An 18,445-nucleotide genomic window follows, 5' to 3' on the forward strand; every position below is an offset into this window, starting at 1 on the left:
AAGGGCACGAAAAAGCGCCGCTTGGGGGCGAGCCGACGTTTTTTTCAGCGTGGGGGCGAGCACGTTCTCAGCCGCCGCCCCCAGGTCGCCCCCAGACGTCCTCACAGTTCGTTCAAATTTCAACAAACACGGCCAAATTTGAACAAACACGGCCAAATTTCAACGAAATTTAGGCGTTTTTTACACGAATAAAAGGGACAAAAAAACCTAAACTACGGCCGATGCTTCTCCTCCTTGACACGGCCGCTGCTCGACCCCTCGCCCCGGCGCGCTGCTTCACTCGAGCGGCGGGTCGTTGCCGCCCTCGACATGCGCGAGGACGCCGCTGAGCGTGCGGCCAGGGACGCCCCACCACAGGCGGCAGCCCTCGCTGTTGTTGCGGCCGCGCGACATCGACGCGTTGTTGGTGGAGACGGGCCGCTCCTCCTGCCGGCATTCGAAGTATGCCGCCCACGCCACGTGGTTGTCGGCGGCGTACTCCGGGAGCGCCCGCTCCGCGGCCGTCAGGGACGCCCGCGCATGCTCGATCTCGGCGTGAAAATAGGGTGTCTCGGGGACGGGCAAAGGGGGGATAGGGACCCCGCCGGCGCTGAGCCTCCACCGCGACGGAGCGCATACGTCGGGCGGCGCGGGGTAGTTGGCCTCGTGGAGGAGGTAGGCCTCCCGCTCATGCAGCGAGCGGCGGCCGAAACCGTTGGTCACCGCCGCGTCGCCGGGGTAACTCGCGCTCATGGTTGCCGGGGGGGAGAGGGGCTCGAACGGCGGAGAGAGGGGAGGAACTGCGGCGACGAGGAAGGGGAGGACTGCCGATGGATGGGTGCCTCACCGGCGCGGCCAGGGGCGCCTTTTATAGCGGCTCGGGGGCGGCCGCGCACGAACGCGTGGCGGAAGGCGGGGCGACGTCGCCGCACTTCGCCGCCCGTGAATCAATGGCAGGCTGACTGACGACCTTGGCATTGATTCGCCGCGGAAAAACTGAGACGATGAGGACGACTAGCCTTCGTCTCGCTGACGCGCCGGTCCCGTCACTCTTTCGCGCCAAAACGTTCGCGCAAGCGCCCCCGGGCGCCCCCCAACACGCCGGGTTCGGGTTGGGTGCGCCGGCGCCAATTTCGGCCCAATCCAGCAAAAAACAGGCTCATGGGGTGCGATTGGGCCGATTTTTCGGCGCCGGCGCTAAAAAACGGCCTTAGGAGGCCTGTTGAGGACGCGGCTGGAGATGCTCTTAACTATCTTCTATCTCGAGAGTTGTCAAAACATCTGTCTTGAGGCCTACCAAAACACTTGTCTGTCTAAGACCTACTCCCTCCGTCCGCCAAAGAGCGTACGTCTGGCTCTTGATTTTTTTCCCAAAATAAGTGTACATCTGGCTCCCCCGCTGGTAATTTTCCATTCACCCCCCTGGTCTATGCCTCGAGGTCACCGCACCGAGCGACAACCCAATCCTCTCGTCCTCCCCCAAATCGAAGCAGGTCTTCCTCCTCTCCCCCAAACTCTCTCCCTCCTGATCCAATGCCACATCACAGAGAGTCAATCATCCAATCCAACGCCATTGCTGGTGATGCAGAGATTAATGGCAGCCGGTCCATATAAGCTGCCGGTAGGGTGTGCATCAAACCGCATCCATGGAAGGCGGCGGAGGAGAAGAAGCCGACGATGGCCAGCAAGTCAAGGCCGTCGCGACGGCCGGCGGCGGAACACGCGACCGCGGCGGATCTGGATCTGTAGGCCCTCGCCGTGCTCTGGCAGCCAGGTTCCGTCCTCGTCCGCCCTCGAAGACCAATCGGGTTCGGCGGAGCGGCGTCGGAGCAAAAATTTTCAGGTACCTAGAGCTGGTAGATGGAGCAGGGGTTGGCGGTGAAGCCGGTGTTGGGCACGTAGGCACTGTACCCTGCGGTGGAGCGGCTCATGCGGCTGGGCAGGACGGCCCGGCGGCAAGTGCTGGGCAAAACGGCGCACCGGCAGGTGCCGGGCAAGCTGGTCTTGGGGCTGACCAGGACGCCGTGGAGAAGACAAGCAATTCTACTACTCCGTGAGTACCAGTAGCTCTGTAAGATGCAAGCTGTACTCCGTGAATGAATAATCAAGTCTTGGTCTCTAACGTTGAGGCTTGCATGATCCGTTGCAATACAACGGTTATCTTGTCAATTAGTCCGGCTTTAGTCTGGCCAGATGCAAATCAGTTTAATCTTGTCAAGTATGAAAAGTAGTTGGCTGGATGCAATCTAAGTGTGGCTGCATATCATTGCAATCTTATCAAGTAGGTTGGCTGATGCAATCTTCGATTCGTACTATGGTTGGTAGATGATAGTGTTGTTACAATTTTCGGTTGCATAATTTGTATTATGTTGACGAACGAACAATAAGTCCTGGTCTTTGAAGTTACAGATGCTAGATGTTGGATATGAAAAGATCAATTTCGTGCATACTAAATAAACAGTTGGACAAATAATTTTAACCCAAAGTCCATCTTCTTCTTGTACAGCTTGCTCATCCAAGGCAGCTTCATCTTCTTCCTGTACAGGTTGCCAATTGAGATCAGGCAACCTGCCATCTTCTTCCTCTCGCTCATCTGGTGCTGCTAAGTTCAAGTCGATGGCCATGGCTAGTGTGTGTGTGTGGTCTACTATTTGGTCCATGTAAGCTGGCTTTGTAGCTGGGATTAGATCATTGGTCTCCCTTCTAATTTTTGTGGTGCCAAGTACCTTTGTTGTTTTACTAGTACTACAGCCGTTGGAGGGACCAGTGAAAATTAGAGTACACTTGCTGGCGGGAAGCCATTTCTAGTATTTGGATTCCTTTTTGCTTGTTTACATTAACTGCACACTATAATCGAAGCAACACAGCCGCTGCCAGCTACTTAAATGAGGAGAGTAAGAGGTTTTATAAAAAATGCTTAATTTGTCTTCAAAGTGCCAGATGCACACTCTTTGGCGGACGGAGGGAGTACCTTTGCAGTTCCAATTCCTTTGCTTCCCTCGTCGGCCATCCCAATTCCCCAACATCTCCACCAGCCCCGCCCCGCCCCCGCCCGAAAGAAAAAGGCCCGCCCCAAAGCCACAAAGCGAAAAAGCCAACTCCCTCAGCATCGCACTTCCCCTCGACTCTTTAAGGCAATAACGATGCATCCCCCTCTGCTCCCTTCTCTTCCCTTCTCCCTCATCGCCACCGCCAGCTCCACCACCAGCGCCACCACCACACACCACTCTCGCTCTATTCGATCATCGCAACCGCAGCGTCGGGGAGGGAGCTATGTCCATGTCCAGCGGCGGCCCGTCGGCGCCGCAGCGCCAGCCCTCCATGGGTAGGCGGAACATCTCGCGGGCAATCACCATGAGGACGGATGGATACTCCGGCGAGGAGGAAGGACCCATCATAGAGAGCGAGCTCGTGCCATCCTCCCTCGCGCCCATCGTGCCCATTCTCCGTGCGGCCAACGAGATCGAGGACGAAAACCCGCGCGTCGCATACCTCTGTCAGTACTACCACTAGCACTTTCTTCACACCTGACTTAGTTCACCTATTCTTACTCCGACCTGCCTGCCTGCCTGCTCCACAAGGCCGTTTTACTGCATTCGAGAAGGCGCACACCATGGATCCAAACTCAAGTGGCCGTGGAGTCCGGCAGTTCAAAACTTATCTCTTGCATAGGCTGGAAAAGGTATGAAGAACCTATCATTCATATTCACCCTAATTGTCGATTGCTTTGAAACTAGTACAATACATTACATCTTTCATGTTTGTTATTTCACAGGATGAAAAAGATACACAACGCAGACTTGCATCAACTGATGCAAAAGAGATTCAGAGGTTCTATGAACACTATTGTAAAAAATATCTTGAGGAGGGTCTTCAAACGAGAAAGCCGTAAGCCGCAGCATTTTTTTAAATATAAGAGGTCACCCTTAAGCTCTGTTCACCCTTTCTCTATGCATAACATACAGGGATGAGATGGCTAGATACTATCAGATTGCATCTGTCCTATATGATGTGTTAAAAACTGTGACACCTGACAAGCCTAACTTCGAGGTTCGACATCTAGCAACTGCAAATAATTGCAACATAATTGTTTTATCTTCATCACATTTTTCCACATCATGAAACATTATAACTTGGAATTAATACATGTCTTGCAGTATGACCAGTATGCTAAAGGTGTTGAAAAGGAGAAAGCTTCCTTCTCACATTACAACATTTTGCCCCTTAATATTTCTGGTCCCACACAACCTGTAATGGAAATACCTGAGGTTAGGTTATATACCATAAAACTTTGTTTTGACTGCTTTATTTAGTACAACATTTACTATGAATGATTGATTTTCTTGTGTGTGAAAATTGCAGATAAAAGCAGCAGTGGCCATTCTTCGCAAGATAAACAATCTTCCAACGCCAAGGCCAGATACGACTAACGGGCCTCAAGGGATAGATGATGGACCTATTGTTCGTGACCTGCTTGATTGGCTCTGGCAAACATTTGGATTTCAGGTGGATACTAACCAATACTTAAATTTATATTCTAGACTGTATGATCAAAATCTCGAATCCTTTAGAATTTTGTTTTTCTAAATCACTTCAAGTGACCAGCTGGCAAAATTTACTAGTTTGACCAATTGGTTTCGCATGGAACTCACATAGTTAATGCTTATGTTATGCTAATGGAAAATACACTGTGGGTTTATTGTACGCACATGAATCTTTTAGGCACATCAATCACATAAAATTTGTTCACAAACGTTCATGAATCATGCAAACTGTTTTCTAGTCACTGGAGTTGCGGATTTATACACTACTCTCTAGTTAAAAAGTAATATGGTGGTTTTGTGTTGGGTGGTCAGGCACCAAGGTGTTCTGTTATCTGTTTAAGATTTCATACTATGTTTTGCTTTATTGTTGCAGAAAGGTAACGTGGAAAACCAAAAGGAGCATTTGATTTTGCTGCTTGCTAACATAGATATGAGAGGAAATGGCAATGTCCACCAGGGTGAAAGACAAAATCACATGGTAAATATTTCTGTGAACTAGTTTTTGTCAGTAATGCTGGATCAACTCAACTTGGCAGAGCCCTTTTGCAAGTGGTGTTCCGCTCCTACTAGTGTCCATGTTAAACTGATTCACGAGCTTCTAATATGACTTGCAGATACAGCGTGATACAGTGGATCACTTGATGAAAAGAGTCTTTCAAAACTACATTTCATGGTGTCGGTATCTGCATTTGGAGTCAAACATCAAGTAATAATATAGCATTTTGTTGCACACCTGGTGCTCAAAGTTGTCCTCGATTCCTCGTTAACTGTAAATGATTTTCGTGCAGAATTCCACATGATGCCTCCACACAACAACCAGAGCTTCTTTACATCGGGTTGTATTTGCTGATTTGGGGTGAAGCTTCTAATGTTCGCTTTATGCCTGAATGCCTTTGTTATATCTTCCACCATGTAAGTGACAATCTTGTTCTTACGTCCGAGATATCTGCTTTTGATGTATGTATGTATATTCGTAGACCTATTCATATAGCAGTGATTATATAATCGTGTATCAAAGAAATTTCTTCTGATTGAAATGCAATGGTGTTGTAGAATCTTTTTTGTCCGAAAAGGAAGGTTATACCTCCTGGTCTCTGCACCCTAGGATGCACACAATCATCATATTATTATATAAAGGGGAAAGCTACTAGGCCAAAACACCTTATAACAGAGTTGAAATGACCAACAAAGGTTGACTAAGTCGCCATCTGACTTCTGAGGTATGCATAATGTATTCTGGTTAGTTATCACCCATGAAAAGAGAGACTACATGTAGAACACGAGTATTGGGAAATGCACATGATGAGGGTTTACTAGGGAGACACTTGTCATGGGCTAATAATTTCAGTCAGTACCTATACCACACCAAGCACAGTTCTGCTATGTTTGTTTCTGTAAGTTGAGGACTCTACATTTTTAGCACACCAGAAAGAACAAACTTTTTACCGTGAGTAAAATGGTGTACTGCGTGAAACACATTAACTGCTTATGTATGAGCATGAACTCCAAGCAAATTATGTAAGGTTGAAGTACCAAAATAATAGATGTCTTGGCAAATAATATAATTGTCTTTTTTTTTGTTCTTCAATGTTTTTATGGCATTTGTATTATTTTTTGTTATGAAATGAGAATTTTTAGATATACTTTAAAAATGGTGCTGCATGCAACACTTCTGTTAGAGTTTCACAATTCTCTCATAAACAGATCCCGAGCTAACGTTCTGGGCATGTTCTAAACATACACTGACTTCTTGACCAATCTTTTTCACCCTAAATTCATGATAGATGGCAAGGGATTTATATGACATAATATCTGATAGACGAGAAGAGTCGTTTGACCCACCCTTCCGGCGAGAGGGGAGTGATGATGCATTTCTACAGTTGGTTATCCAACCAATCTACAATGTTATTCATAATGTATGCACTCGGATATCTTGTATAATGTTCGTTGCAAAATGTTATTTCTTATTCTTATCCGTTTAATGTTCATTTGATGCAAAAGGAAGCTACAATGAGTAAGCGTGGTACCGTGAGCCACTCGAAGTGGAGAAACTATGATGACCTGAATGAATATTTTTGGTAAGTTGCTTTTAATAGTTCATCTTTGTGCTTTGTCCATCAGTAGGTTCTAAGAAAGTATTTCTTACTGGTCACTGTTTTTGCCTTAAACCTTCGCACATTCAGGTCGAAGAAATGCTTCAAACAACTTGGATGGCCAATGGATCCAGCCTCTGACTTTTTTGCAGATCCTACGGAAACTAAAAATGACATTGAGGTTTCTGGATAATCCTTTGCATATTTTTTGTGCAACAGATACTATTTATTATCATATCAGACATCATTAATTTGTTAAAATTCTTAGCGATTTTAGTTTAATATATTTATTCACTGATTCTATTCTATCGAATACGGTGAGACTAAAGTACATGACCATGAGAAGTTGAAGATCTTCACTTAACAGTCAACCAACAGAAAATGGTAGATGAGGAACTAGCAACACCTTTTAGTGGTATATAATTGGAACAATTTTTCTTGCATGGTGGTTCTGGAATTGAAGAAATCATGAACAGAAATTTATCCACTGCATGGTTAAATGTAGTTTACTTTGAAGGTTTGTTTAATATTGCTTCATATTGCTAAAAGTAGACAATAGTATCATTGTTTTTTGTGGTTCCTCAAAGTCTCAAACAGTTCCAGGGAAAAAAATAAAAGGTGAACATGAAATGATGATATGTACAGAAATATTAGCGGCTAAACGAAATATAAGGAAACACAAAACCCGTTGTTCCAAAGTATAGCAATGAAATGAGTACAAGGAAGTGAAATGTTTAATAGTAGATACAAACTAGCAATGGATAGTGAAGAAGAGGCAAGGATGCAAAAACCATGGTTATGCAGTTGATTTTATAATTCTTTTTTCAAGAATGATTATAATTTCACATATTCTTTTCACTCATCGGGGTGATGTAAGCCAATGTAACATGCAATATTACTAGTGAGCATATACAAAATGAACTGAAGGGAAATCATGTTCTACTTCATCAGACTATGGATTGGATAAAGTAATAGTGGGAGAAGGGAGCATGTGGCTGCACACCCTTGGGTCTGCGCTGTGCCATAATGGCTACAGAGGTACTCCCTCCGTCCGGTGAAGAGTGTACATCTAGCTTCAAAATTTGTCCACAAAAGAGTGTACTTCTATCTTCCCAAAGCACTTTAAAGTGGGAAAAAATACTTCTCTCTCATCACACGGTAATCAAGACCAATAGCAATCTACACATGGTCTTCTTAATTTCTACATGCACTTAGCTCATTGGGGGTTGGGTAATTAAAGAGGAGAGAGATGATGGTTTGCACATTTCCAATGCATTTTTTACTCAACTCCATAACTTGTCCTAAAATTTCTAGATGTACACTCTTCACCGGACGGAGGGAGTAGAAATAGGGATTATGGAGACAAATCATATTAATCTCTGTTTCTGTTTATTTCTTGATGGACCCAAAAGGGATACACCTTTACATTTTCCAATCATGTCATCCTTCATATAGGAGCCGACCCTATTTCTGTAGAAAGTACACTTCCGCCCGGCTTTAAATATAAAGCCCTTAAATACGTACGATACAAGCTGAAGACAGCGCGACAGTGAAAAGGTAGAAGGTCCGATACAAGCTGGGGAGAGTAGGAGCCGGCCCTATTAAGTTGATCTAACAAACTCAGTCTAAGCAATCAATCTGAAGAACTTACTTGACTTGAGAGGAAAGCACCAACTTGGTATAAATGGCTTGTTTCTAAGCAGTAAGCCTGGTGCTCATCTGCACCCGTCTGGGCCTGAGATGCTACAACACCCCCCTTGTGCTTAGGGTGCTGACGGTATTGCTGGCCCACATGACATATTTTCCTTTTTTTTCAAGGAACATACGTGTAATCTAGACTTCCAATGGCACATGTACTCATTTGTATTCAGTGTATTGTATGTGTATCTAAAAGCAGTTTGATCAAGTTAAGTACATCTGGTAATATAATGGAGCTAACTTTAAATGTATGCAATGTGCAGCGGCACGATCATTCGATGAGCAGACGGAGGATGTCCAAAACAAATTTTGTTGAAGTTCGTACATTTTTGCATCTCTTCAGAAGTTTTGATCGAATGTGGGCCTTTTTCATATTAGCTTTCCAGGTATGTACTTAATTGTTAGTTGAAAGATGTCATGTTTCTTCATTTGCTATATCATATGTTTTTTCTTCCTTTTAGGCCATGGTAATTATTGCATGGAGCCCTTCTGGATCACTTTCTGCTATATTCGAGCCAGCTGTTTTCAGAAATGTTATGACAATATTCATAACAGCTGCATTTCTAAACTTCCTTCAGGGTACGGATGCACTTTTGGTCTCAGGAACTTTGTGAATCTTGTAACCTTGCTTAGTTGTTTTCCCAGTTTTAAGGAGTCCTTGCTTAATTACCTTTTGGCATCTGAGTAGAATTTGAAACTACTTTGGCTTTTCTTACTGATTCGGATGCTGCACAGTTTCTAAAACTGGTCTCTTAAACTTTTTCAGCCACACTTGAGATAGTTCTTAACTGGAAGGCTTGGAGGAGCCTGGTGTGCTCGCAGATGATGCGGCATGTTCTTAAATTTGTTGTAGCTATTGGCTGGTTGATAATTCTTCCAGTGATGTACTCCAGTTCCATCCAAAATCCCACAGGCCTTATCAAGTTCTTCAGCAATTGGATTGGCAATTTCCAGAGTCAATTGATATATAATTTTGCAGTTGCTCTTTACATGCTGCCGAACATTTTCAGTGCCTTGTTTTTCATATTTCTACCAATGCGAAGGGCATTAGAGCGTTCAAATTCTCGCATTGTTAGATTTCTTTTGTGGTGGACGCAGGTACATTTGATTAGATCTATCTACATGACTTCTTAGTAGAATTGATTGTAGTCTTTGGTTCTCATATGTTTTTTACTTATCAGCCAAAATTATATGTCGCCCGAGGCATGTACGAGGACACATGTTCACTTCTTAAGTAAGTCTCTCTCTCTCTCTCTCTCTCTCTCTCTCTCTCTCTCTCTTCCTAACACTTAATGTTTTTCTTCATAAAATAGGTACACGGCATTCTGGATTCTATTGCTTATATGCAAGCTCGCCTTCAGTTATTATGTTGAGGTTGGTACAATCTAGGCACTGTAATAACGTATTTCTAGTTTAAGTATCACACTAGATCTGTTACTGTTTCCGTAAGCAAATTTATGTTTTATTGGTTAGTATTTGCTCAAATTAATCCACCAGTTTTAGTTTATTTTACACACTACTCCCTCCGTCCCGGTGTATAAGTCATTCGCGTAGTTCTAGGTTGACAATTTAACTATATAAGTATGTATTATATGTGACAAAAAATATATATTTAGAAACTACATCCGTGTAGAAATCTAGTGATATACTTTTCATGACATATAACACATGTTTAATTCCTCGAATCGATGACCTAGAACTACGCAAATGACTTATACACCGAGACGAAGGGAGTACTTAATTTTGTGTTCCATCTGTTTGAAAATAGATTTGTCCTCTTAGAAAGTCAGCTGTCAAACTTCTTTATTTTTTATCACTAATTAATTAAAATTTTAGATTGTCTTTTTAGGGATTTTTTAGATTGGTTAGATACAAATAGTTCCTTGGATTTAGAGTTAAAAATTGTTTCACAATACAATGTTCTGTAATGTTCTACTTACATACTTATCCAAAAAATAATGGTCAAACTTGCATATTGGATTGTCCAAAGTAAAAATAAATATATTTTGCAATAGAGGGAGTAATAATTTGTTCGTTGTGGTGCTTTTCTAGACCAGCTGGGCAGCTATTTCCTTACTATATTATTACATTAGCTACCGATTTGATAATAGGCCAGGTGGTACCTCGGAAGGACACCTTTCGGTATTTGGGGTCAATGTTGCAGGAGGATGGGGGTATTGATGAAGATGTGAACCATCGAATCAAAGCCGGATGGATGAAGTGGCGCCAAGCTTCTGGCATTCTCTGTGACAAGAGAGTGCCACAAAAGCTAAAAGGCAAGTTCTACAGGACGGCGGTTCGACCCGCAATGTTGTATGGCGCGGAGTGTTGGCCGACTAAAAGGCGACATGTTCAACAGTTAGGTGTGGCGGAGATGCGTATGTTGAGATGGATGTGTGGCCACACGAGGAAGGATCGAGTCCGGAATGATGATATACGAGATAGAGTTGGGGTAGCACCAATTGAGGAGAAGCTTGTCCAACATCGTTTGAGATGGTTTGGGCATATTCAGCGCAGGCCTCCAGAAGCTCCAGTGCATAGCGGACGGCTAAAGCGTGCGGAGAATGTCAAGAGAGGGCGGGGTCGACCGATTTTGACATGGGAGGAGTCCGTTAAGAGAGACCTGAAGGATTGGAGTATCGACAAAGAGCTAGCTATGGACAGGGGTGCGTGGAAGCTTGCTATCCATGTGCCAGAGCCATGAGTTGGTTGCGAGATCTTATGGGTTTCACCTCTAGCCTACCCCAACTTGTTTGGGACTAAAGGCTTTGTTGTTGTTGTTGTTTACCGATTTGATAATACTTTATTAAGGTATGAATGGATTTCCCATCTTTGTTGGTGAATTTGTTGATCAGAAAATCAACATGGTATTAGAGCCAGATGTCGGCTTCTGGTGCTTGTCGGTACAATGTTGAGAAGGGAATTTCGAGGTTGTAAATCCTACACCAAACCGGGTGGCATATCCCTTGAACTTTTGTATTTTAAAATCAGAATATGATGTAAATCATTTTAAATCAGTAAACAGAATGAAATTCCTTTCTTGTTTAGTAACTTCAACATTGGGGCCTCATAACATTGGAACGAAGGGAACCAAATTTGTTCAAACTCTTTGTACTATGCTGGCTGACCCACAAAACACCTTTGAGTCTTACCGTGCTATGCATCCAGGTAGTTGAGGTTGATCCACGACCCAAAGTATCCTTAGACATCGGCCATGCCCAAAGTTGGTTAACCTTGCCAAACTGCAGCCTTAACAGCCTGCTGCATATCTGAGAAACAAAAGAAATGTGTTTGTATTGTAGATTCGTGATGAAATTGACAACAAAAGTTAAACAAATTATATAGTTTTACACACCATATGAAAATAAGATATAAGATGAGGTACCAAACAGGAGGCTCGCTAATGGAGTCCCAGAGGAGTGGCGGATGTGATGTTACTTCACGTCTAGGGTGCTCTGGGGTTGCACCTTTCGCTCGATATAACTTGTTAAAACTCTATCTATCGATAAATGACACAATGCTTTTCCCTATTTGCGAAAAAAAACCGGTTGCAAAGTAAAAATGTTGTACTAGCCGAGATATAATGAATGTGTCTCTATCGTAGATTCGTGATGAAATTGACAGAAACAAGTAAACTAATTATAAATTTGTACACACCATATGAAAATATGATATAAGATGAGGTACCAAACAGGAGGCTCGCTGATGGAGTTCCAGGGGAGTGGTGGGTGTGATGTTACTTAACGTCTAGGGTGCTCTGGGGTTGCAGCCTTTTGGTCAATATATGACTTGTTAAAACCCCTATCTATCGATGAAATGTCACACATTGCTTTTCCCTATCTGCGAAAAAATCGGTTGCAAATGAACATGCTGTACGAGCTGAGATATATTGATGCGTAGATAGTGAGAGTGGTGACATGAGTGACCTCTGGCTCCGATACAATATAACGTTTCACAACAAGTTCACCCAAAAGTCCTAACCGATGGATAGGTTTGGGCAATCCACACAAACTTCACCCCTCCATACACATGTGCAGGCACCCTCGCCTCAAATGTGGGCATAGTAGGAACCCTTTTTTCCTAGTCAAATCACTTTCCTCTGTTTCTCTGAGGAGATATACACACACCTACATGGGCTGAATGGGCTCTTCTACTGTTCTGCAAAAACAGGATATACACTTCCTAAGTTATACTCTTAACATGCACACACACTTAATCTTTTCAAATCATATCTATTAAAAGAACACCAAAAGTTACAACAATGATAGTTCTTTTATCACTATTGAAGTGCTTTGCCACTCAATATTTTCATCTAGTGAGGTTCTTCTTCAGCCTGTGGGCTCCTTCAATGCAAGATTGCAAGCAAGTAATCCTACCACGAGTTCCTACCTCAGCTGCTCGATATTACTTCTTTCCTTGTTGTCCCCAAGTGGACATTTTCTCCCCTTTTCGATATCACCACCCACCCTCCCATCCCTGCCGTGGTGTTGTTCTTGCTGTCACCAGTGTGTCTAGCTAAAGTTTGGTTGCACTGTGTATCTTGGCGTTCAAGACGATTTGGTATAAGAGTCAATGATGCCTCTAGCTATGCCACATCCTTGTGGAGGAACATGTTGTTTAGAGAATAGTCCATGCAGCGCACTCGACCCTTAGAGGCAAAACTAGGATGAAAACTGAAGGTTGTTGTCGGCCCAGTGGGAACCAGGGTACCACGGGCCATCTGCCTACGGTCTAGGAATGGCCCAACTCAAGAGGCGGCCCAACCGTGGGCGCCGCGAAGCCAGCTACCTCGAGAGGGCCGCGCCCTGCGAGGACCCTCAAATTGAAGGACTTCACCAAGTACCACCATCGAAAGCAGGCGGCCTCACGAGGCCCCCCTCGTGAGGCGCCCTCCCGCGAGGCCTCCCGAGGAGGCCGTACGGCGCGGGTTGCGTGCCCATCACGTGGGTGACGTCGCCGCGGCAAGTGAGGGCAGCACGGCTGTGCCAGCCGGCGTCACTAGGGCAGTTTCCCGGCTGCTGCTCCGGCTGTGGATGGATCCACGGTAGCTTGGCAGGTCGGATGTGGCGGCGGCTGACATGTTTCGGCGTCGGTTCGTCCGTAGGCGGCGTGCGTCGGCCTTCGATTTCTCTCCCCGTCGTCCGCGCGCCACTTTCGTCGATGGACTGGACTTCTCCCAGCTGTGGTCCATCGCTCGTCTCGCGCCCGGCAGCAGGACCGAGCTCGTCTCGCGCCCGACAACAGGACCATGCTCGTCTCGCGCCCGGCAGCAGGACAAGACTCGTCTCGCACCCGGCAGCAGGACTGAGCACATCTCGCGCCCGGCGGCAGGACGGGCTGATGGAGACCAGTTTTGGCCGGCCTATTGTGTCTCGGCGTTGGGGACAGTTCAGGGGTGCTAAAGGTGGTGCCTTTCCACTCGTCTCTTTGGGTGGGGTGGCGCTGGGTGGCGGGTGAGGTGGCGTCGAGGTCTTGGATGCCGGGGCGGCGGCCCTGGTGGTGGTGTCGCGGTGCTCATGGGCAAAGGCCGTGCCTTGGTGCTGCCCGGTGACCATGGTCGTGTGGGCGGCATGGTCGCCGGGGTGTGGCGTTCGGTGGCGGTGAGTATTGGCTAGGATGAAAACCTGTTCTATCTTCAAACGCACCGGCGGCGGTGAAGCTTGTTCCCTTCTTGAAGGCGTCGTCGCGGCCTTCATTGCCCGTCGTGTTGCTCTAGGGGAAACTCTGACTCTCGGGTCGGGCGGTGGCGGTGCTCCGGTGTCGTATCCTTCCTGAAGGCACCGTCTTGGAGCCCACGGATCGTCATATGCGGCTTCATCTCTTTGCGGTGGCGTGTTCACGGTCGAGGACCCGGCTGCTCTTGTAGTGCTTAGGGTGGTGTTGCTGCGCTCAACGCCTATGTATCTTGCCTTGGGTGTGTGCGTGTGTTGTGGTGGCGTGCGTTTGTACTGGGTTGTTGTTGGTCGATGCTTAATATATAAAGCGGGGCGAAAGAATTTTTCGGTAAAGCAAGTCCCAAAGCCTTCCGCTTTGGTGAAATAAGACCAGGACGGGTGGCACGCCAGGACAGAGGTCATCATGGAGCCCCCTGCGCGTCATAGATAACAACTTTAGTAGGCGAAGACCGCCTTTTGTCAGGATAAGCCTGGGCGCCTGTCCCCTTTCAAATTGCCACCATGTGGTAGCCCTTCCCGCCAATGTTTTTGGGGAAGAGGACCGGGGCTGCTATAAAGGGGCAGTGCTGCCACCGTAGTAGGGGATCGACTCCTCAGAAGGATTGCGCCATTGGCACCCTTGACTCTCGTCTACCTTGTAGCTCCAAGAGCACTGTCTCCACAAGCAATTCCGCCAAGCAGGATTAGGGTTTTACACCGCACGGTGGCCCGAACCTGGGTAGCTCGCGTGTCCCTGTCGTGCCTCGCGTGTAGCTCATAGCTTTGTGGTAGTAAGCCAAGCCCCCAGAGTTCGAACTAGGGTTTTGGTAGCTCAGAATCAATCCCCTGACAGTTGCAGTTTGGATGTTTAGTATAGATATTTTTTTCTGAGCAAGGTATTTTATGCCTAGAGGGCAGGCCTGGCGCAGTGGTGAAGTCCTCCCCACTTGTGCTAAGAGGTCCTGGGTTCGAACCAGCCTCTCTGCATTGCACTTTGCAGGGGTAAGACTAGGTTCCTATAATCCCTCCCCAGACCCCACCTTGTGTGGGAGCTTCTATGCACTGGGTCTGTCCTTTTTAAGGTATTTTATGCCTCTTAATTAGGAACAGGGCAACAGGCATTGGTTGACCCAAAAAAAGGAAAATAAGCTAATCCGTCCCCAACTAATCTTCGTGAATTCCATTTATCTATTGCTAAACCCCTGCTACCCCAAATAATGAATCCAAATAGTATTTTTGAGTAACCTGCCACATACAACCCTTTTGTTTTTTTGTGCCACATGTATAATAATTTTTTTGAGCTTCAAATGTTGGAAGTGTACTGACATTTGATCACTGTTGGCAGATTTCTCCTCTCGTTGGACCTACCAGGACAATTATGTTTTTGGGACGGGGGAAATACATCTGGCACGAGTTCTTTCCATACTGTAAGATTTATGTTGTAGTAGTGCAGTATCACGGTAATTCTTTAGATAAGGTTTCGAACACTGATTGGATGCTAATTTTGCAGTGCAGCATAATTTAGGTGTTGTTTTTACTATATGGGCACCAATTGTCATGGTATGTATCAATTCATGTGTTTTGTACGTGTGTGGGTGTGTGGGTGTGTGTGTGTGTGTGTGGGGGGGGGTGTTAATACGAAGCTGCTCATTTTTCCTCCTATAGGTATACTTCATGGATACGCAAATATGGTATGCTATTTTTTCAACAATATGTGGTGGAGTAAATGGTGCCTTCAGCCGCTTGGGTGAGGTTGGTAGCATGTCTATTCTTACCTTTTTACCCTTGGAGTGTTGAGGCTGTAGCTACCGCAAATAAGGGCCAGTTCTTTTGGGCGGCTTAAAAAATAAGCTACCTCTCCCCAGCTTAAAAAGTAAGGCCTTCCTCAAATTTGTTGAAACTTCTAAATTAGTTATCCCATAGCTAGTTTAGAAGCCCCAATGAATTAGAGAGGCGGCTTATGGGATAAGTTGGGGAGGAGGTGGCTTATTTTTTAAGCCGCCAAAAGAACTGGCCCAATCTTGCAGAATATTTACCTTCCTGCAGATACGAACCCTTGGGATGTTAAGATCAAGATTCGAGGCAATCCCAACAGCGTTTGGTAAACATCTTGTGCCTAGACATGGTAGTCAACCAAAGAGACGTGAGCGTGAGGTCCAATATTACTAAATTTTGTTACCAATCATTTTTCTGTCACTTTTTGGCTGGTATGATAGCTGATTTATTGTCTCTTCGAATACCTTGTGTAAACTCTTTTCAGAAGGAGGACAAAAATTTGCATATTGATAAGTTCTCCGACATATGGAATGCATTTATTATCTCTTTGCGAGATGAAGACTTGATAAACAATAGGTTTGCTGTTGGTCCTGGCGTCTTTTTCTTTTTGTTATAACATGCTTTGGCTGTTGGTGTTAGTCTTTTCCTTTTGTTAACATACTTCTAAATATTTTTTCCATTTGCTTCTAGGGAGAGAGATTTATTGATTGTTCCATCATCTGCGGGCGACACTAGCGTTTTTCAATGGCCTCCTTTCCTTCTCGCTAGCAAGGTACACTTTTTAATCATCCACTAGGTTAAGCACTCGATTTTCTCCCTGAGCTAGTACTGTAGTGCTCATGGCTACGATGTTCTAGATTCCAATGGCACTTGATATGGCAAAGAGCGTCAAGAAAAGGGATGAAGAACTACGGAAGAGGATAAACCAGGATCCATACACCTTTTATGCCGTAATAGAGTGCTATGAGACTTTATTAAATATTCTGTACAGCCTTATGGCAGAAACAAGTGATAAGAAGTAAGGCATATTGTGTTCTGAGAAAATTAATTTACCATATGGTTATGTTGCTAACTACAGTTACTATTGATTTGCTTCATGGGTACAGAGTTGTTGATCGAATACGTGAAAGTCTTGAAGATAGCATAGAACGTCAGTCACTTGTGAGGGAATTCCGATTGGATGAACTTCCTCAGCTAAGTGCTAAGTTCGATAAGCTGCTAACTCTACTATTGGTACTGATAGCTACTGTTCTTGGATTTCTTAGCAAGATATTTTTATACGATATTTTCATTTCAACACTCTAAAAACTGTTTACTTGTTTTACAGAAAACTGAAGAGGAGCATGACACAACAATAAAAACACAGATCGCCAATCTATTACAAGATACAATGGAAATCATTACACAGGATATCATGAAGAATGGACAAGGGTAAGATCTATGCTGATTGCTGAGATGTGCGCCTTCAGGAATTCTTTTTGACAACCAACTTTCTTTCAAATCCCAGTATTTTGAAGGATGAAAATAGAGACAATCAACTGTTTGCAAATCTGAATCTGGACTCAATAAAGGATGAAGCTTGGAGGGAGAAGGTCATTTATCTTCTTAGCAACTTATTTCAATGGTAGTATTCATTTCTGTAAGTTCACAAGTACTAGTGTCCTCATTAACCATGGGATTTCTGTGTTAGCAGTGTGTTAGGCTTCAGTTGTTGCTGACAACGAAAGAATCTGCAATTTATGTACCAACGAACTTGGAAGCTAGGCGCAGGATCACTTTCTTTGCAAACTCACTATTTATGAAAATGCCAAGGGCTCCACAGGTCCGCAGCATGATGTCCTTCAGGTAAGAAACCCAACTCTAGTGGCTGGCCCTCCACCTTATTCTTCCACCAACCCTTTTTTGGTTCTTGGTGTTATGGATGCAACTTATCTCTACTGTATAGCACAAGGCCCTCTATTTTAACATCATTTTTATATCCTGTAAATTTTGTCTTACGTCTGAACTCTGAAGTCAAACGAGAACGTACAAAAATATGGATCGGCTGTAGGGGAACGTGCTACATGACAAAAAATTATGCTACACGATCACACCCAGGAACACTATGAAGATGGTTGTAACGATCAAACTCACCGACGAGCAGAGTAGCGGAAGCAGTGAAGAGTCAGTGCAGCGCGATGATTTCTCGCAGCTAGGTTGCACCTCCCAGCTGGCGAGAGAGTTCTTCGAGACGAGAGTCAAAGTAGACGACCCCTCCGAGGTATCCACGCGTTCCGAAGTAGTAGACTGGCAGAGCTTCGACGTGCAGGAAGGACTCTGAGAAAACTAGAGAGAGAAAGAAAGTCTAGCGGCGCTTCTTGTCTAATTCTATTAGACCAATTAGATCGAGATTATTGCCCGTCTAATTAGGAGCCTAAACACTTAGGCCAATTAGACCGGGGGCACGTAGAGCTATGCGGGAGAGATCCCCTTTGGGTTGGTGTGCTGCAAGAGGGAGTCCTCCACACATATATATAGGTGGAGAAGGAGGAGTCCTCCTTTTCCACTTGGTGGAAGGAGGGAAGGACTCCACCCCTATTAGGATTCGGCCTAGGCCTTCTTAGGGGGTTGGCGCCTCATGTGGGCCTTGTGGGGCCCACTAGGGGTGGTCATCTCATGATAGTTCTTCACAACTTTCTTCCACAAATAAAATCCCGGATTT

The 18,445-nt window shown here is 45.1% G+C and overlaps 1 protein-coding gene across 3 annotated transcripts in view; it reads left to right on the forward strand.

The window, feature by feature from the left end:
• Window positions 1-3,082: 3,082 nt before the first annotated feature.
• The window catches only part of LOC119268170 (callose synthase 7-like), a 27,679-nt gene continuing 12,316 nt past the window's right edge, over window positions 3,083-18,445 (forward strand). For 2 of the 3 annotated variants that reach the window (XM_037549704.1, XM_037549705.1), the window contains exons 1-28: window positions 3,083-3,475; window positions 3,561-3,661; window positions 3,755-3,867; window positions 3,945-4,029; window positions 4,137-4,247; window positions 4,342-4,485; window positions 4,897-5,001; window positions 5,138-5,229; window positions 5,312-5,435; window positions 6,308-6,439; window positions 6,525-6,601; window positions 6,707-6,797; window positions 8,578-8,700; window positions 8,776-8,893; window positions 9,081-9,412; window positions 9,496-9,548; window positions 9,628-9,688; window positions 15,314-15,395; window positions 15,479-15,528; window positions 15,634-15,720; window positions 16,015-16,122; window positions 16,229-16,320; window positions 16,435-16,516; window positions 16,602-16,762; window positions 16,851-16,977; window positions 17,072-17,175; window positions 17,252-17,336; window positions 17,438-17,589. In XM_037549704.1, coding sequence (XP_037405601.1) covers window positions 3,253-3,475; window positions 3,561-3,661; window positions 3,755-3,867; window positions 3,945-4,029; window positions 4,137-4,247; window positions 4,342-4,485; window positions 4,897-5,001; window positions 5,138-5,229; window positions 5,312-5,435; window positions 6,308-6,439; window positions 6,525-6,601; window positions 6,707-6,797; window positions 8,578-8,700; window positions 8,776-8,893; window positions 9,081-9,412; window positions 9,496-9,548; window positions 9,628-9,688; window positions 15,314-15,395; window positions 15,479-15,528; window positions 15,634-15,720; window positions 16,015-16,122; window positions 16,229-16,320; window positions 16,435-16,516; window positions 16,602-16,762; window positions 16,851-16,977; window positions 17,072-17,175; window positions 17,252-17,336; window positions 17,438-17,589 — 3,215 coding nt within the window. In that variant the 5' untranslated portion in view covers window positions 3,083-3,252. Of the gene's footprint in view, window positions 3,476-3,560; window positions 3,662-3,754; window positions 3,868-3,944; window positions 4,030-4,136; window positions 4,248-4,341; window positions 4,486-4,896; window positions 5,002-5,137; window positions 5,230-5,311; window positions 5,436-5,658; window positions 5,744-6,307; window positions 6,440-6,524; window positions 6,602-6,706; window positions 6,798-8,577; window positions 8,701-8,775; window positions 8,894-9,080; window positions 9,413-9,495; window positions 9,549-9,627; window positions 9,689-15,313; window positions 15,396-15,478; window positions 15,529-15,633; window positions 15,721-16,014; window positions 16,123-16,228; window positions 16,321-16,434; window positions 16,517-16,601; window positions 16,763-16,850; window positions 16,978-17,071; window positions 17,176-17,251; window positions 17,337-17,437; window positions 17,590-18,445 lie in introns of those variants that run through there. The other variant, XM_037549706.1, reaches the window with a different exon arrangement.

Source organism: Triticum dicoccoides, chromosome 3A (assembly GCF_002162155.2).
Source record: "Triticum dicoccoides isolate Atlit2015 ecotype Zavitan chromosome 3A, WEW_v2.0, whole genome shotgun sequence".
Taxonomy (NCBI): domain Eukaryota; kingdom Viridiplantae; phylum Streptophyta; class Magnoliopsida; order Poales; family Poaceae; genus Triticum; species Triticum dicoccoides.